Source organism: Scyliorhinus canicula, chromosome 21 (genome assembly GCF_902713615.1).
Source record: "Scyliorhinus canicula chromosome 21, sScyCan1.1, whole genome shotgun sequence".
Lineage (NCBI taxonomy): Eukaryota > Metazoa > Chordata > Chondrichthyes > Carcharhiniformes > Scyliorhinidae > Scyliorhinus > Scyliorhinus canicula.
In genome coordinates this window covers 33,338,251-33,355,958 of record NC_052166.1, presented here as the reverse complement: position 1 = coordinate 33,355,958, position 17,708 = coordinate 33,338,251, and the positions used below count along the sequence as shown (strand labels likewise).

At 44.5% G+C, this 17,708-nt stretch overlaps 1 protein-coding gene across 2 annotated transcripts in view; it reads left to right on the top strand.

Moving 5' to 3' along the window:
• pappaa (pregnancy-associated plasma protein A, pappalysin 1a) overlaps nucleotides 1-17,708 on the top strand; it is a 375,278-nt gene that overhangs the window by 106,300 nt on the left and 251,270 nt on the right. For both annotated transcript variants that reach the window (XM_038782243.1, XM_038782242.1), the window contains exon 8: nucleotides 13,087-13,215. In XM_038782243.1, coding sequence (XP_038638171.1) covers nucleotides 13,087-13,215 — 129 coding nt within the window. The remainder of the gene's footprint in view (nucleotides 1-13,086; nucleotides 13,216-17,708) is intronic.

Genomic DNA, 17,708 nt, shown 5'->3' with positions numbered 1-17,708 from the left:
TTAAAAATCATCTCTCTTTGTTAAGGGATAGGGTGAGTAAATAGGTCAGCCGCCGTTCTTTCACTCTCTGGTACCTGTAACCAACTGCAACTCAGGCAGAAGGGTTTTGAGATGGGTTTTTAAGGATTGTATTTAAAAAAGACATGGAGGTGGATGTTCCAGTTTGCAGTCTGCACTGAGGTAGTTGATCGAACTCAGGGAGTGGTAGGGTGTTACATTCGGCCTCAGTTAGAATGGAGAAACTGTATCATGGTTCCCTGCTGAATGCCATCCAGAGATTGCTTTTGGGGAGTGCAGGTTTGTGGATGTCAGGATCTGACTCAGCTGTGATGCACCTATTGAGCATATAGCTTCCTGACATGATTGTCTGGACTCCTACATGAAGAATGACTATTGGGGTAAAGCTCAGACAGCTGGGGCACCTGTGAAATGTCTCCCAGCATGAATCAGCAGAGTAGGCTGGGAGATCAAGAACTGTTCAAACTTTACTGTCATGATTTGTAACATCATCTTATAACCCTCTTCCAGGCATTCACTACTCATTACAGTACCTCATAACTTTGCTCAAAGGCAAATAACAACGCTTAATCGTTGCCTTGTGTTCTATTCAACTAATGGAAAAATTGTAGCTTTGAAATATTATGAAGTGTTGTTTAACTCTAATGCGTAACACAGGTTTTGACAAAGAGATCATAACAATGAACTATGGCTTAATCATTGATGTGTTGTCAAAGACTAGTGTAGATTGTGCCTGAAGTTCTCCCTGCTGTGATTTATGCCAATCCAAAAAATTAATAGAGTCTTTGTGCATCTCAAGAGAGGATATAGAGGGGAGAGAAAATGTTCGCAAGTAGTAAGATAGAAAATAAATTCCAAACAGCATCACAGAGTTATGGAGGAGACATTAGAAGGGGTGGCTGGTGAGAGGTGCACTTTAAGAAGGGTCTCAAAGAGACTGCAGTCACGGCACCGAGGACCCCGGTTCGATCCCGGTCCCAGGTCACCGTCCGTGTGGAGCTTGCACATTCTCCCCGTGTCTGCATGGGTCCCACCCCCACAACCCAAAGATGTGCAGGGTAGGTGGATTGGCCGCACTCAATTTCCCCTTAATTGGAAAACAATAATTTTTTTTTTATAAATGTTTTTATTCAGTTTTCATATTTTATATTGAACAAATTACAAATTGTTAGGAGAGAAAAAGAAAAAAAAACAAACACGCAAAAATTAACATACATATTTACAGGTAAGCATCTTCGTAGTAGTAACTGCCCCCCCCCCCCCCCCCCCCCCCCCCCCTCAACATGTTTATTTAGTTTGGTTTTGGGCCTTAGCTAGCCATCGAACCCCCGTACCGAACCTGTAGCCCCCCCCCCTCCCGCTACCTTCCCCCGACTATTCTTCCTCTTGTACATTGGCCACAAATAGGTCCCGGAACAGTTGCATGAATGGCTCCCACGTTCTGTGGAAGCCGTCGTCCGACCCTCGGATGGCAAATTTGATTTTCTCCATTTGGAGAGATTCCGAGAGGTCGGACAGCCAGTCCGCAGCTCTGGGCGGTGCTGCTGACCGCCAGCCAAACAGGATTCTACGGCGGGCGATCAGGGAGGCAAAGGCAAGGGCGTCCGCCCTCCTCCCCAGGAATAGATCTGGCTGTTCTGAAACCCCGAAGACCGCCACTATCGGGCATGGCTCCACCCTCACTCCCACCACTTTGGACATAACCTCGAAGAAGGCTGTCCAGTACTCCACGAGTCTGGGGCAAGACCAGAACATGTGGGCGTGGTTGGCCGGGCCTCTTTGGCACCGTTCACATCTGTCTTCCACCTCCGGGAAGAACCTACTCATACGGGTTCTTGTTAAGTGGGCTCTATGTACCACTTTTAGTTGCGTCAGGCTGAGCCTTGCGCACGTGGAGGTGGAGTTGACCCTATGCAGTGCTTCGCTCCAGAGTCCCCACACTATCTCCATCCCCAGGTCGTCCTCCCATTTCCTTCTTGTTGCGTCCAGTACGGTGTCGTCCCTATCTACCAGTCGGTCATACATGTCACTACAGTTCCCTTTCTCTAGGATACTTGCGTCCAGTAGGTCTTCCAGTAGTGTCTGTCGTGGCGGTTGTGGGTACGTCCTTGTCTCCTTTCGTAGGAAGTTTTTGAGCTGCAGGTACCGTAGCTCGTTCCCCCCAGCTAGCTGAAATTTCTCTGTCAGTTCGTCCAGTGTTGCGATCCTGTCGTCCGTGTATAGGTCCCCGACTGTCAGTGTCCCCCCGTCCTGCCTCCATCTTTTGAAGGTGGCGTCAGTCAGTGCTGGTGTGAACCTATGGTTGTTGCAGATGGGAGCCCTGTTCGACATTTTGGTCAGGCCAAGTTGCTGCCGCAGTTGGTTCCAGGATTGGAGGGTGGCTGTCACCACTGGGCTGCTGGAGTGTTTGGAAAACAATAATTGGGGTACTCAAAATGTATTTCTTTAAAAATCCTGGAGAGGCAGAGATGTTAATGGAGGGAATTTCATCGTGTGGAGCTGAAGTCACAACTGCTGATTGTGGGACTGCACAAGAGGACAGGGTCAGGAAGGAAAGGAGTTACTGGTACGGAGTTAGGGATGGGGAGGTTATAAGAGATATAGTGATGGAGAAGGTTACAGAGATACAGAGAGGCTCTTGCACAATATTGGGAGTTAAGAACAAGGATGAGAATAGGGAGAATAGGGAATTTGCATGTTTCCTAGCACTGGGTTACAATACAATATATCACAGAGGGTCATTCTGGGCAGGACAAGGAATTTTACATGACATGGATCAAAATGGCCCAATATAATTTTCCATTGCTCTCATGTGTCTAACAGAGAAGGAATCCAAATAACTTATCTTGGATTCTAACTCAGCTTTCAAGAGTGAAGTGACGGTATTCTAAGAAGCTCCACCATCAACTCTCAAGGCTGTGTCTAATTTCATCTCATAAATTCCTTCAATAATATTATTCCTCATCTTTCATATCCATCTACAGGTGCCGGAACAGTAACTTCACAGTTACTTTCACAGTAACTTCATTTAAAGCCTACTTGTGACAATAAGCGATTTTCATTTCATTTCATTTCTTTGCCATATGCTTCAAACACTGCGGCATGGTAGTGCAGTGGTTAGCACTGTTGGGTTAAAGCGTCAGGGTCCCAGGTTTGATTCCCGGCTGGGGTCACTGTCTGCAGAGTCTGCACGTTTTCCCCTTTTCTGTGTGACTTTCCATCAGGTGCTCCGGTTTCCTTCCACAAGTTCTGAACGACGTACCGTTAGGTGAATTAGACATTCTGAATTCTCCCTCTGTGTACCCGAACAGGCGCCGGAGTGTGGCGACTAGAGGATTTTCACAGTAACTTCACTGAAGTGTTAATGTAACCCTACTTCTGACAATAATTTTTTTAAAATATAAATTTAGAGTACCCAATTCATTTTTCCAATTAAGTGGCAATTTAACATGGGCAGTCCACCTGCCCTGCACATCTTTTGGGTTGTGGGGGCAAAACCCACGCAAACACGGAGAGAATGTGCAAACTCCACACGGACAGTGACCCAGAGCCGGGATCGAACCTGGGACCTTGGCGCCATGAGACAATAATAAAGATTATTATTATTAGGAATTTTTGCAATAATGCAGAAGAAAATTGAAACAAACTCGTTACGAAATAATCGGTTGAGGGGCGATTCATAGTGCCCCTAATTCACACAGAATAAGTTGGCATGGGCTACAGTGAAAGGCATATTGCTATGGGCTGGGAGTGGAAAAGAATGGAAACTTTCCAGTATCAGGATTGGAACTCTAAATACGTTTTTAAATGCTGGTAATTGCAATACTTCGGTTCAAATAATGGACAAAAGTATGCAGTTTTTCCTCATTCGTTTTCCATTCTGCATAAATCAGCCGAGTGGCTCCTCTGTCCTCCAGGCTGAGGTCAGGTCCTCCTCAGGAAGCCTGAAGCGCAAAATACTCTGAGCTGTTCCAAGAATTCCAGCTGCAACTTTGCAGAAGCAACCCAGCACATTCCAGTAAATGATCAGTAAGTGTTTCCATGGGTATCCCTGGGCAATTGGCACCGTGGGAAGAGTGTGCGTGCACTGGGATTTCGAGTAAAGGGGCCCATCCATTAAAATAATGCACTCCTATTCTTGCAGGCTGATGCTATTAATCTCTCAATACATTTATGGCAGTAATAGATTGTCCTGGGTGACTATAAGTGTGGCAGTCTGGGACGGGAACAGATGTAGAAATATTTTGAGTTGGAAACAGATGCAGATTTAGCATCTCATCCTCCTCATTTTGTGCCTCTAGTTATATCAGATGTACCAGTCTGAAACTGGTGGCTGGTTGAGTGCAGATCAGTGGAATAGCTGGAATTAGAAATTGATTGGTACCGCACCCATTTTCTGGGCACATAAAGGGTGTCTAAGCATCTAATAAAGTGGCCCCAGGAACATGTGCATTCTGTGCCAGAAGGGCACCACCATATTGGTAAAGGCAACAAAAGGGGCAGAGAGTGACCATTAAAGGGACCCCTGGAGTTCACCAGCAAAAAGGTATATTTGTTAGAAAATATTGAGCTGAATGTAAAGCTGGGAGAAAGGGGCCTCCTTCTGCACTGTAGGGATTATATGATTCTTTTGGGATTCTATGAATGCTGAGCTGCATTACTGAAGACCTTTTCTGGCTCCAACCTGCCCCATTCCAATCACTTCCCATGCTCCCTCCTGATCACCCCTGCACCCAGCATCTTACCAGAACATCCAGATTAATGTGAAGGCTGCTGCCAGTGACCCTGAACCCAATTCTGATTTTCCAGGCCCAAAGCCCACATTTGGGTGGGCTTTGACATACCTCATCCGCTGTTACAGATCATTCCCTACTATTGCCAATTTACTAAATACTATTCTCACCAAAGTAACTGCACTGCCATGACTATTCATTTGCATAGAACTCTAACTGAAACGTAAAGTGCAGAGTTGAAGTATGGACTCTTTGAGGAAGCTCTTCACGAGCAATTAAATTGCTAACCTGGCTTCTTGTGTCATAATGTGTCACAGTCTGCTTTGATACTCTGCATCTACATTTAAACAGATACTAGTTATACTACCAGCGGTGCCCTGCACAATCATTTTCCGGGAAGAGTTTTGTCCCAATATCTATGCTGTGCATGGAAGTCCTATTGCCCCTCTGACTATTGAGTTTTACTTGTATTCTTTATGTCAACACAAACTGTAAGCTGCTTTTCAATGATACACATGTGATTGTGTGAAGAGAGCTTTACACTTTCACCTACATCTTGCCACCTCCAAGCTCACTTCTCTTGCTGCGTGCCTAAAAATAGTAAACTACAAACTTAAATAAACCAGACAGAGTATATATTATAAGGAATAACAAGTGTCTGGCAGGGTTTTTGAGACACTAATTCAATCTTAGAGATCTACTGATGTTTATGGAATGTCCGAACTTCATTCTCACACAGTTTGTGACGTATTCGGAACTGCTTGATTGAATTAATCCAATGTAACTCACTGCCAGCCATCTGTTATCTTAACATTTATTACAATTAAAATTATTTTTAAAAAAAGATTTAATGCTATTCCGCGTTTTGCAATATGTTTTCCTTGTTATGGTGTGACGTGTTCAGCATCGGACTCCCATTACTGTCCTGTCAGATCAAAGAATAACATGTTCCGCACTAATATGATTTCACGAGAGCTTCCAAATACAATTGTACTGTTTACTGTGCAGAATCCGATCTATCTTTCCTGACATTGATGCAGGGCACATCGTAAAAAAATACAATGTCTGAACATCATGCCCTCATGTTGTGTTGTGTTCAGAGATTTGAACATCTCTCATTGAAAGAACTTGCTGTTACCCTCAATCAACGGCTGACCAGCCTCAAAAACACAGGTGCACCATCTCAGAAGCACATAACCTGGAACCCTCTCCCCCTAAAAGTTGTTGAGGCGAGGTCAATTAAAAATTTCAAAAATAAAGTTTTTGTTAGTTCAGGGTATGAAGGGTTACAGAACCAAAGCAGGCGGATGGAGTTAATTCAGAGAGCAGCCATAATCTCATTGGTTGGCACAGCAGGCTCTTTCGTTCGCATCATCCTAATGTCAAAAGAACTCACAGAGGTAACTGAATTTGTGACACTCAGTCTGACTATTTGAATTTTAGGAAGCGGTTAATAACTAGCTGGACTGTAGTTCCAAAGTGGCAATTCAGTTCAGTGTCATTGAGTTAGAAATCAGACAAAATTGCACAGCGTTCTCTGTTCTATCCTTTGTGAGCCCAAAAGGCAGAGGAATGAACCACTCTCTCAAAATTAATCGCCAAGGTTCCCCTTCCCTAGAACGCCCTTTTCTCAATCCAGACCTTTAACATCAAAGGACCCTGCTGCTGTGTTCCTGGCCCCTCTACCCAACCATATGCCAGTGGCCATTCCCTCAAGTCCCTGATGCTATCCATGGCAGCCTTGCTGTAAAGTGGACATTTCATGTTCGTTCATAGTCATACGTAATGCCTTCCACAGCCCAATAACCTGTAGACACTCACTATTGAGAGTCACATATAAAGAAAGCGCATTCACACAAGCTACTAAAGAATCATGAGTCTACAGCCGGCAAAAGTCAGCACTTTCAGACAAGGAGGAAACGTACTCCGGGAAATGGTGCCACACAGAAACCTGGGCCTGAATTTCAGATTTGGGACATTTCCCAGCTGAAAGTCCATCCTGGGATATAGTGTCCTCAATCTGGGATTTTCATTCGGTGGGCCATATGGCCTTTTTCTGCACTGTAGGGATTCTATGGCTTCTACGAATCATGGATATTGCCCAGATCATGCTGCATTTGGACACGGACTGCTTCAAAGAGGAGTCATGAAAGGTGCTGATCATTGTGCAATCTTCAGTGCACATCCACATTTCTTTTTTTTAATAACTTTAGAGTACCCAATTATTTTTTCCAATTAAGGGGCAATTTAGCATGGCCAATCCACCTAACCTGCACATCTTTGGGTTGTGGGGGTGAAACCCACACAGACATGGGGAGAATGTGCAAACTCCACACGGACAGTGACCCAGGGCCGGGATTCGAACCTGGGTCCTCAGCGCTGCAGTCCCAGTGCTATCCACTGCGCCACATGCCACCCACATCCACATTTCTGACTTAGTGATGAAAGGACTGCCATTAAGGAAGCAGCTGATGATGTTTGGGCTTCAGACACTCCCTTGAGGAACTCCTGTATTGATGTCCTGGAGCTGAGAAGACTGAGCTCGAACACCACGACCATCTTCCTTTGTGCTAGGTATGAGTCCAACCAGCAAAAAATTATTCCACTGGTTCTCATTGACTCCAATTTTGCTAGGGCTCCTTGATGCCACACGGTCAAATATAGTCTTGATAGCAAGGGCAATCACTCTCAACTCACCTCTGGAGTTCAACTTTTTGTCCATGTTTGAACCAAGGCTGTAATGAGGTTGGAAACTGAGTGGCACTGGCAGAAACCCAAACTGAGCATCAGTGAGAAGGTTATTGCTAAGCAACTGCTGCATGATTGCACTGTTGATGACCCCTTCCATCACTTCATTCAAGTTTACTTCAGACTTTATTTTTTTTTAAATACTCTTATTCATAAAAAAACCATTTGCTGCATTTACATTTCTTCAACTATATCTTTATAAAAACAAACATTCAGTTCAATCACTGGTGAAGTGGAAGGTACATCACTTCATATGGAAGCTTGTGAAATCAGTCATGCAGCTCTCACCCAATAACGATAGCCCTCAGGGTTATGTCAACAGAGAGGGTTATATAACACGCACTGATTTTTTTGAACACCCTGCAATGATTATTCAAAGAACTAAAGGGCAGAAATTTTAAATGCCTCAACAATTGCTTTTGACACTTCCACTTGTTGTTTGACATTGTTTTTTTTTGTTTTTTTTTAATATAAATTTAGATTACCCAATTATTTTTTCCAATTAAGGGGCAATTTAGCGCGGCCAATCCACCTACTCTGCACATTTTTGGGTTGAGGGGGGGGAACCCACACAAACACGGGGAGAATGTGCAAACTCCACACTGACAGTGACCCAGAGCCGGGATCGAACCTGGGACCTCAGCGCCGTGAGGCGGTTGTGCTAACCACTAGGCCACCGTGCTGCCCTTGTTTGACATTGTTGACGGTTCCTCTTGACAGTTCTCCTGCCAGTTCCGATACGCTTATGCATTTCTAAGCACATTCATGTCCACTTTTAACCATCCCAAAATCACCTAACTGCCTCCAAAGGAATCCCTTGACATTATCCAATGGGGTACCCACCTCTCCAAAGGGCTCCACAAAGGTTAGGCCAGCTCCTACCAAATCTAATCTGCACACATCATGGTTTGCACTCCTGACTAACGAAAATCAGACAAGACTGGCAACAGCTTCCTCAAAATGCTTCTGTACAAATCTTGACCCAGCTCCATACCCGCTCCTATGACAATACTAGGTGGCGCATTTGGGCACAGGACTTCTGTATTTCAGCCTCTTCTGCCATTCTCATAACGACAGAGAGGCTCTCATCATTTGAGAAAATTCAAACGCCAGTGTAGCTTTCCTGGTCAATGTCCAAAATAATTTTCCTTTCTGTGTACTTTGACCAGAGAACCAGTCTGTCGTCTGACTACTGATGGAAAGCATACTTGTTTTTTAACACTATAAAAATCTTCCCAAGTCTGAAAAAATATTGACTGCTTGCCCCATTTTGATCCATCCCTTTCGCTCTGACGGTAGCTGTTTATTGTTCCAGATACAGCCAGCTATTCAGTGAAAAGGGCAGGTGAGCAGGTCATGGATTTGTCTGCAATTCTTGGCATCAGCTCCACTCCAGTACTTAAGCCGGCTGGAAGCATCTTTCAGTGGCTGAAAGGGTGGATAAATAATTTGCAGAATTACATTCTACCATGAGTAGTACTGGTGTCCACAAAAAGGGAAGGGGGTGGGGGGGGACTGCGTTATCGGGAATATCTCGTGCACAAGCAGGAAATCCATTCTTTCGGAAACTCATATGATGCATGTGCAGCCAATGGCCAGTTTAATCACATCGAGGCCCACAGCACACACAAGCCCCATGATTTGCACATGAAATTCTACAAAATGGCTATGTACCTCAGACATAAGAGGCCCTGATTTTAAACTGTGTGTAGGCCAAGGTGGTTGGCAAAACCTACAGCTGGTCCCCATATCTACTCACTCCTCAACCCATAATGGAAGGATTCTAGGATTTTAGCTCCTGGACCTCATTTAATTGATTGGTGTCTGACTTCTGCCCAAACCCAGCAGGATTCATTACTGTTCCAGTGGATGGGCGAGTCATTTTGGACAGTAAGTGTTCGCCTTTGAGGACCAGAAATGTTTGTCCCTGGCTTGCAATTTGAGGGTGATCATTGCCAGAGGAGGGGAAAGGCAGCCGAGGGCCGGTGAGGCCTCATATTTCCTTGTGGAGCCGAGAAGCCACACACCCACTCCTCTTAAACCCTAAAAGAAGTTCAAAACCATTTTTTTTGTTTGGCATCTGCTGACCTCACGTCTAATCACTGCCAACATTCTCTGATGGCTTTGCTTATGTCTGAGGTACATAGCCATTTTGTAGAATTTTATGCACAAATCATGGGGCTTGTGTCTGCTGTGGGCCTCGATGTGATTAAACTGGCCATTGGCTGCACATGCATCATATGCGTTTCTGAAAGAATGGATTTCCTGCTTGTGCAAACATTCACTGACGGCTTTGCTACTGAGCATCACAGGATGGGGTCACGGTGAAAATAATGCCATTGTATCCATAAATTTAAATAACAATTGTCTGCCTCGAACTGCTGACAATGTGTGAGAAAGGCATGTGTAAGGCTCACACTGGGCACCGCTTGAACGCCATTAAAGCACTAGCCTGCCCATTCCTATTGGCAGGCGGGGTTAAAATTGGGCCCTTTGGACTCAAGGGTTTGCAGTAAATAATGGGATTAAACAGACACTTTGAGCACGAGATGTACAGTATGATTGTTGAGTATGGGAGAAATGGACACGATCAATCATTCGCGCCTCGCAGCCACTATAAAAGCTGCTTTATTACAGCTAACACCTGCAAGGAAGGTGCAACTCGGGTTTAACCTGAGGCTGTGTCTGAAAGGTAGCTCACAGGACTGTGGTGTGCTAACTTAAACCTGTAAAATTCTCATTAATATCATGAGCTGGAGCTACCAAGCCACAAACCTAATTGGAGGTGCAAATTATGTCATTAGGTGGAAGTGCAAAGGGCCAGGAATTTACGAATGTTCAGTGAACCACAAGAGTGCATTATAACCATTAACTCCTTCCAAAGAAATTGAGGATGTGTTTAAAATACAATTATATTGACTTGTTTGCAGAAATTGCACCCTTGCAAATTGCCTGGCATTATGACAGGTGGATGGCAATTCTGATGATTTTATACATTATTCTTCCACTCTTAGATACATGTAAGGGTCAATTTTTACTTTTTATCCTCACACCAATGAGGGCTCATGGGAGGTTAAAATAGAAACAACTCCTGTTCACTGGCCTAGTGCACTCATGCTAATGTCAAATATTTATCCTCCTTTGCTTCAGCTTGATGTAATTTCAAAATAGTGCAATGTAAGAATATAGGGTGGGATTCTCCATCCCGCCACACCAGATTTCTAGTGCGGCACGCAGTCGGGATTCTTTGTTTCGCCGGCTGTGGGGCAGCCCCACGCCGTCAGGAAACGCCCGGGTTGCCTGCAAAACGGAGCATCCCGACAGCGGAGAATTCTGCCCATAATTTCTCTGGGCATTAAATAATAGAAATGTAATGAGTTTGGTTCTCCGCCGTCTGGATGCTCTGTTTTGCCGGCAGCCCGGGGGTTTCCCGACAGCGTGGGGCTGCCTCACAATGAGGAACCCGATTGACCAGCCGGCGAAGTGGAGCATCCCACCTTCGTGCTGAACCAGAAATCTCACGCGACGGGACGGAGAATCCAGCCCAATGGTTTACAAGTTTGACCACAGCCCTGAAATTGCACCTAAATGGCCGCAGAATCATATTTGCCATTCACAAGCCATATTCAGACAGCACAAGAGGATCTGCCCATCATGTTTGTCCTGTCTTTTAAAGAACTGCCCCATCAGTCCCACTCCCCTTCCTTTTCTCCAGAACGCTGTAAATGTAACCTCTTCAAGTGTATAGCCAGTTCCCTTTAGAAAGTAATTATTGAATCTGCTTTCATCACCCTTACAGTCAGTGAATCCCAGACCATAACAACTCGCTGTGTTGAAAAATGCATTATTTGGGTCTGTGTGTGGTGGGGAGGAGCAGAATTTACAGGTCAGGCTGAGTTCCAGGAACTCAGGGAACATTTCTCTCACACCATATTTAGCTGCCGTGGCAAGTTTGTATTGCAATAGCCTCTGTCAAATTCAATTTTTACTGCTAGTTCTGTTCTGAAAAGTAGTTGTGCAAGATACTGACGGGGTACAATCCACCATTTCGCCAAATTTGTCCGCATGTTTTCCTTCTCTTTACTAACGTGGAACGACAATGAGCGTGGTAGTAAAAAGACAAGAAAAGAAAGTATCTGCAAATACTGTTGAAGGACTGCAGCTGCTTTGAAATTATAGCTCAGACAAGAGGAGCTTTTTAAATAAAAGTATAAGAAGTTGGACATTGCACAATCCTGGGTACCAAATTTAGACCAATAGATTACGAATCTAAGTTCTGAGACTTGTGTGTTCGCTCTGCCTTGATCTGGGTATCAATTGTGATACGATCGGATGTCATGGTAAATGAGTTGATTTGTCAACCACTGCTCTCAAATAATAAACCTATTAAAGCAAAGGGCAGTGGATAAATATTTGGTTTAACTCAAAGCTGTGCCCAGATTCTAGAGACCAGCTGCGAACTTAAATTGTACTTTGGAAAATTAATTCAAATTCATAGCTTATTTCTTCAACTCAACAAGTGGCCACACTTTGAAAAGATGTTGGATGCCATTTTTTTGTCAATGGTGGAAAAGTAAATGGTAAAAAACAGTTCAGTGCTCAGAGGGCAGCATGGGGGAACCAGTGGTTCGCACTGCTGCCTTAGCAGGGACCCGGGTTCGATTCCGGATTTGGGTGACTGTCTGCATGGAGTTTGCACTTTCTACCCATGTCTGCGTGGGCTTTCTCTGGGTGCTCTGGTTTCCTCCCACAGTCCAAGGATGTGCAGGTTAGGTGGATTGATTATGCTAAATTGCCCCTTTAGTGTTCAGGGATGTGCAGGTTAGGTTACGGGGATAAGGCAGGGTGGACATGGGGGTGGACATAGATAGAGTGGTCTTTTGGAGCGTTGGTGCAGACTCAACAGGCCGAATTATCTCCTTGTGCACTGTAGGGACACTATGATTCTATGAAAATACCTATGTAAGTTTTGATCTTGCAAGCATTTAACTTCCAGATTCAAATGGACATTTGATTTAGAAAGAGCAGAACATTTGTTTGTTTCTCACACATTCTGTAACCCCTCTGTTTCATCTGGAAGGTGATAATTCAAATGTAGATTCCATCAAGACTACACTGTTTAATAATTAAAATGGAAAATATGAACAGATATGTATCGCAAAAAAGAGATAAGTTAATTCTACTGATATAGTTAAGCAATTTGTAATAGCTATGCCTGAAAATGCCCCAGCCATCGCTTGTGTCTATACAAGTGCACAACAAATAGCTTACGGACTAGAAAATGCCTGTGAAATATGTGGATATGCATTTCTGTGGCCAGTGGAAAGTGATCCTTGTGTAAAACATGCAGAAAAAAAAGTGCGGATCAGAAAGGAGAGTATTGCACAAGGTCTTTGCCCCTTCGTGAAATGGAGCTGCTTAGAAATGTCACCAAAGTAACCAACCGAACACAAATGTTTCGGACAGCAGATCAGGATAGTATTGCAGCTGTCCATCAGATGCTTCAGGAAGGTTACATTGAAAGGCAGGTAAATCAGACAAAGATAATGTCCATTTATTGTGCTTTTTTTTTTCCTTCTGTCCTCAGGGATGTAAAACCTGGCACTTTGTATACATATCAGGTAGCAGTTGTCATGGGCTTGGATGAAAGTGAACCTTCGCCAGAACTAAAACATGTATATGGAGCTGCTTACTGTGGAGATGGATTGATCCAAAAGTAAGTTGACTTAAAGTATGCCAGACTCTGGGTGACCTTATTCTTAAGTGTTCTATTGCCTAATTAATAACATTCAGTTTCATGTTCCAAACATTCAGATGGGCTCCCTTCGCAGGAGGTGATCCAATGAGGTTGTGGGACAGAAGGCTTAATGCCAGGCTTGTGCAGGGAAATCATAGGCAGCTCAATGATGGAGGTGATAAAATATTCACATGTGCTGTGGATAAAGGGGAACAGGTGGATTTACTGTACTTGCATTTCCAGAAGGCATATGATAAGGTGCCACATCAAAGGTTAATGTGGAAAATGAAAGCTCATGGTTCAGAAGGTAACAGATTGGCATAGATTTAAGATTGCCCAGCTAACAGGAAACAGAGAATTGGCATAAATGGTTCTTTTTCTACTTGGCAGGATATGATGAGTGGTGTGTTATAGGGGCTAGTGCTGGGGCCTCAACATTTGCAATTTATACAAATAACTCGGATGAAGGGGCTGAAGGGAGGGTTGCTAAATTTGCTGATGACACAAAGATAGGTAGAAAAGTAAATGATGAAGAGGAGGTAAGGAGGCTGTAAAAGATATAAATAGATTAAGTGAGTGATCAAAAATCTGGCAAATGGAATATAATGTGGGCAAGTGTGAAATTGTCCATGTTGGCAGGAAAAATGAAAAAGAAGCTTATTAACTAAACGGTGAGTGATTGCAGAGCTCTGCGGTGCAGAGGGATCTGGGTGGCATAGTGTTTGACTCACCAAAAGCTAGTATACACGCACAGCAACTAATTAGGAAAGCTGATAGAATATTATCATTTGTTGTGAGGGGAATTTATTACAAAAGTAGGGAGGTATGGTATGGTAGCACAATGGTTAGCACTGTTTCATCACAGCACCAGGGAACTAGGTTTGATTCCCGGCTTGGGTCACTATGTGTGTGGAGTTAGCACGTTCTCCCCGTGCCTGCGTGGATTTTGTCGGTGCTCTGGTTTCCTCCCACAAGTCCCAAAAGACATGCTGTTAGGTGATATGGACTTTCTGATTCTCCCTCAGTGTACCCGAACAGGCGCCGGAGTGTGGCGTCCAGGGGATTTTCACAGTAACTTCATTGCAGTGTTAATGTAAGCCCACTTGTGACACTAATAAAGATTATTATTAGCTGTACAGGATATTGGTGAGACCACCTCTGGAGTATTGTGTACAATACTGGTCTCCTCATTTCAGGAAAAATGTAGATGTGTTCGAAGCAGAGAATGTTTACTGGACTAATACCAGTATTGGATGGATCATTTTATGAGGAAAGTTTGGAGCGATTAGATTTGTATCCACGGAGAATCCAGTCCATTCTTGGTTAACAAGGGGATAAAAGGTTAATGGGTTGGCAGGAATGTGAGGCTGACGTTACAGTCAGATCAGCCATCATCTTATTGAATGACGGAGCAGGCTCAAGGGGCCAAGCGGCCTACTCCTGCTCCCAATTTGCATATTTGTATGTCATTGGTATCTCGCCATTTGCTGCCCAGACTTCTAAATTAATTCAATTTTGTGGATTAAGCTCCGACATTATTTCAGAGTCCGTAGCTACTTTAGAATAAATCTTTAAAGGGACCGCTGTTCAAAAACGGACCCCAAAAAGATCCACAGAACAATTATGGTACGGAAAGAGGCCATTCAGCCCATAATGCCTGCGCTGGCCTGAAAAGAACGAAATGAGTCCCTCATTTTAGGCCCACTCTCCAGCACCTGGTCCGTAGAGGTTGTAGCATTTCAGATGCAGGTCCAGTGACCCTGTGAATGAGTTGAATGTTTCTGCCTCAACCACCAAATTAGACACTGGAGGATAGCAGAGCTGCACAAATGAAAATGAAATACATGGGCACCGTGAGATGGTGACAACATGAAAATTAATGGTTGTGAGACCACTTCGTCCGACAGAAAAACCTGGAATGGGAACAGCACTAACTGGCACTTTTAGGGGGCATAAAAATTATTTTGGTACAAGTGTGGCATGGTGGCACAGTGGTTAGCACTGCTACCTCACAGTGCCAGAGACCCAGGTTCAATTCCTTTTATTTATAAATTTAGATTACCCAATTATTTTTTCCAACTAAGGGGCAATTTAACGTGGTCAATCCACCTACTCTGCACATTTTTGGGTTGTGGGGGTGAAACGCACGCAGACATGGGGAGAATGTGCAAACTCCACACGGACAGTGACCCAGAGTCGGGATCGAACCTGGTACCTCAGCGCCGTGAGGCAGCTGTGCTCACCACTAGGCCACCGTGCTGCCCTTCCGGGTTCAGTTCCGACGTTGGGTACCTGCCCGTGTAGAGTTTGTACTTTCTCCCCGTGTCTGTGAAGGGTTTCCTCCCACAGTCCAAAGATGTGCAGGTTAGGTGGATTGGCCATGCTCAATTGCCCCTTAGTGTCCAAAGATGTGCAGGTTAGGTGGGGTTATGGGGATAGGGTAGGGTGCTCTTTCAGAGGGTCGGTTCAGACACGATGGGCTGTGTGACCTCCTTCTGCTCTGTAGGAATTCTATGTTTCTAACTGAAGTTCAAATCGAAATATTAGTTAAATAACTGTGCGGTAAATTGGAGCTAGTCCATCAATGTGTTCATTCGGTGAGTCAAATGATCCTTGATGCCACAGCTTCCAATATGCAGAGGCAGAGTGAATAGTTTACTAATCTTTCCCTGACAAATTTTATCTTAAGGTAGTGTTGAAGCGATGGAACGCAGAATATCTGGGAAATGATAAAGCTCCTGGATTTGAACACTTCATGATCAACTGCCAGCTAATTACATTCACTGGATATTAGCCCCATTTCCAGTTACCTTCACCATAGCGACCGCTCCTCCTCCATCATAAATTTTAAAAATACATAGGGTCAGCATAACCATGGTATCGCAACAGTTCCATCCTTTGTAAATTATCGTTCAATCTGACAATCACAAATTCTCAGCAAATTACTCTTTCATGTCTTTTTAAAATAAATTTAGTGTACCCAATTCATTTTTTTTTCCAATTAAGGGGCAATTTCACCTGCCAATCCACCTAACCTGCACACCTTTGGGTTGTGGGGGTGAAACCCACGCAGACATGGGGAGAATGTGCAAACTCCACACGGACAGTGACCAGGGCCGGGATTCGATCCTGGGTCCTCAGCGCCGCAGTCCCAGTGCTATCCACTGCGCCACATGCCGCTGAGACTCTTTCATGGTTAATAACTGCATATGAAATCATTTCTTGATATTGGCTTCCACTTGATTTTTTTCTTGTTTTTCTGTGCAATTCCCCTAAATTCTCCCTAAGTAAATATTGTTTCCACTGAGTGGCTTACTAGGCCCATTTCAGAGTGAACTTTAGAGTCAATCAGATTGCTGTTGATCTGGTATCACATGTCGGACAGACCACATAAGAATGGCAGATTTACTCCCCTAAATGGCACCAATGAACCTGATAGGTTTTTATAACATGGTCATCATTAGACTTTTAATTCCAGGTGTTTATTGAATTTCAATTTCACTAGCTGCCACGGTGGGGTTCAAATTGTTCCATCATTTGTGATTGATCGCATTAAGTGTTGGCTGTCATCTTTCAGAGTTGTAAGAAGTGACCACATTGATCATTATTATCTGAAATGGTTCAATAAATGACCATTTGCTGGCTAGAATGAACCCAGTGAGCTTCTTTTGTGGAATTGGCAATCAGGGATTTGTTGGGATATTATCATTATCTCAAGTTTTTCCAATATACCTTAGGCTTCAATAAGGACATTTTAAGAGCATTAGCCCAGCTCCAGCGTTGAAAACTCAAGCATTGCAGGACTGACCAAATTGGCACAAAGGGGTGGAGTGGGGAAGGGAGGAGGGCATGTAGAGAGGCTTCCCTTGTGGCAGGCGAGGCACACTTGAATATGACAGCAATTTGCAGTCATCTTTGTCGTTAGATGGCACCCCCATTCATGGGCTGGGGATTAAATGAGTCTCCCACCTTGTACAGCCACCCACCCTGACTTTATTCTCTGATAGCCTGGCCTCCATAACCAGTGGCTTTTCCCTTCTGGTGATCTCATGCCCTGAGGATGTACTTTGAATCCTGAGGGTTGGGGGTTCATTCTGACTGCACTCATCCTCTCCCCCGTGTGTGGGTCTTCTGCCCTCAACATCCCTTTTCAGTCTCCCACTCTACCCATACTGCCTGGAATTTCATGGGGCTCCACCCTAGGACCTCACAGTTGCCCCCTGTGGTGACCCAGGGATTGCACTCCCACCAATCTCCAGCTGCCACTCTAGAAGGACAATCCCGCAGCAGGGAAATGGCTATAAGCCCAGAAGGGGGTCCCGAGAAGCGCTAGCATGCATACCACCGCCAGATCCGTTGAGACCTGAAAGACCATAGAATTGAAGGGCCTGTAAGCAACTGCCTCCCTGGACACAACTGGCCCTCACCGCCGGACCCAAGTTCCACCAATGCCGGTCCCCCCGCGTCCTCTC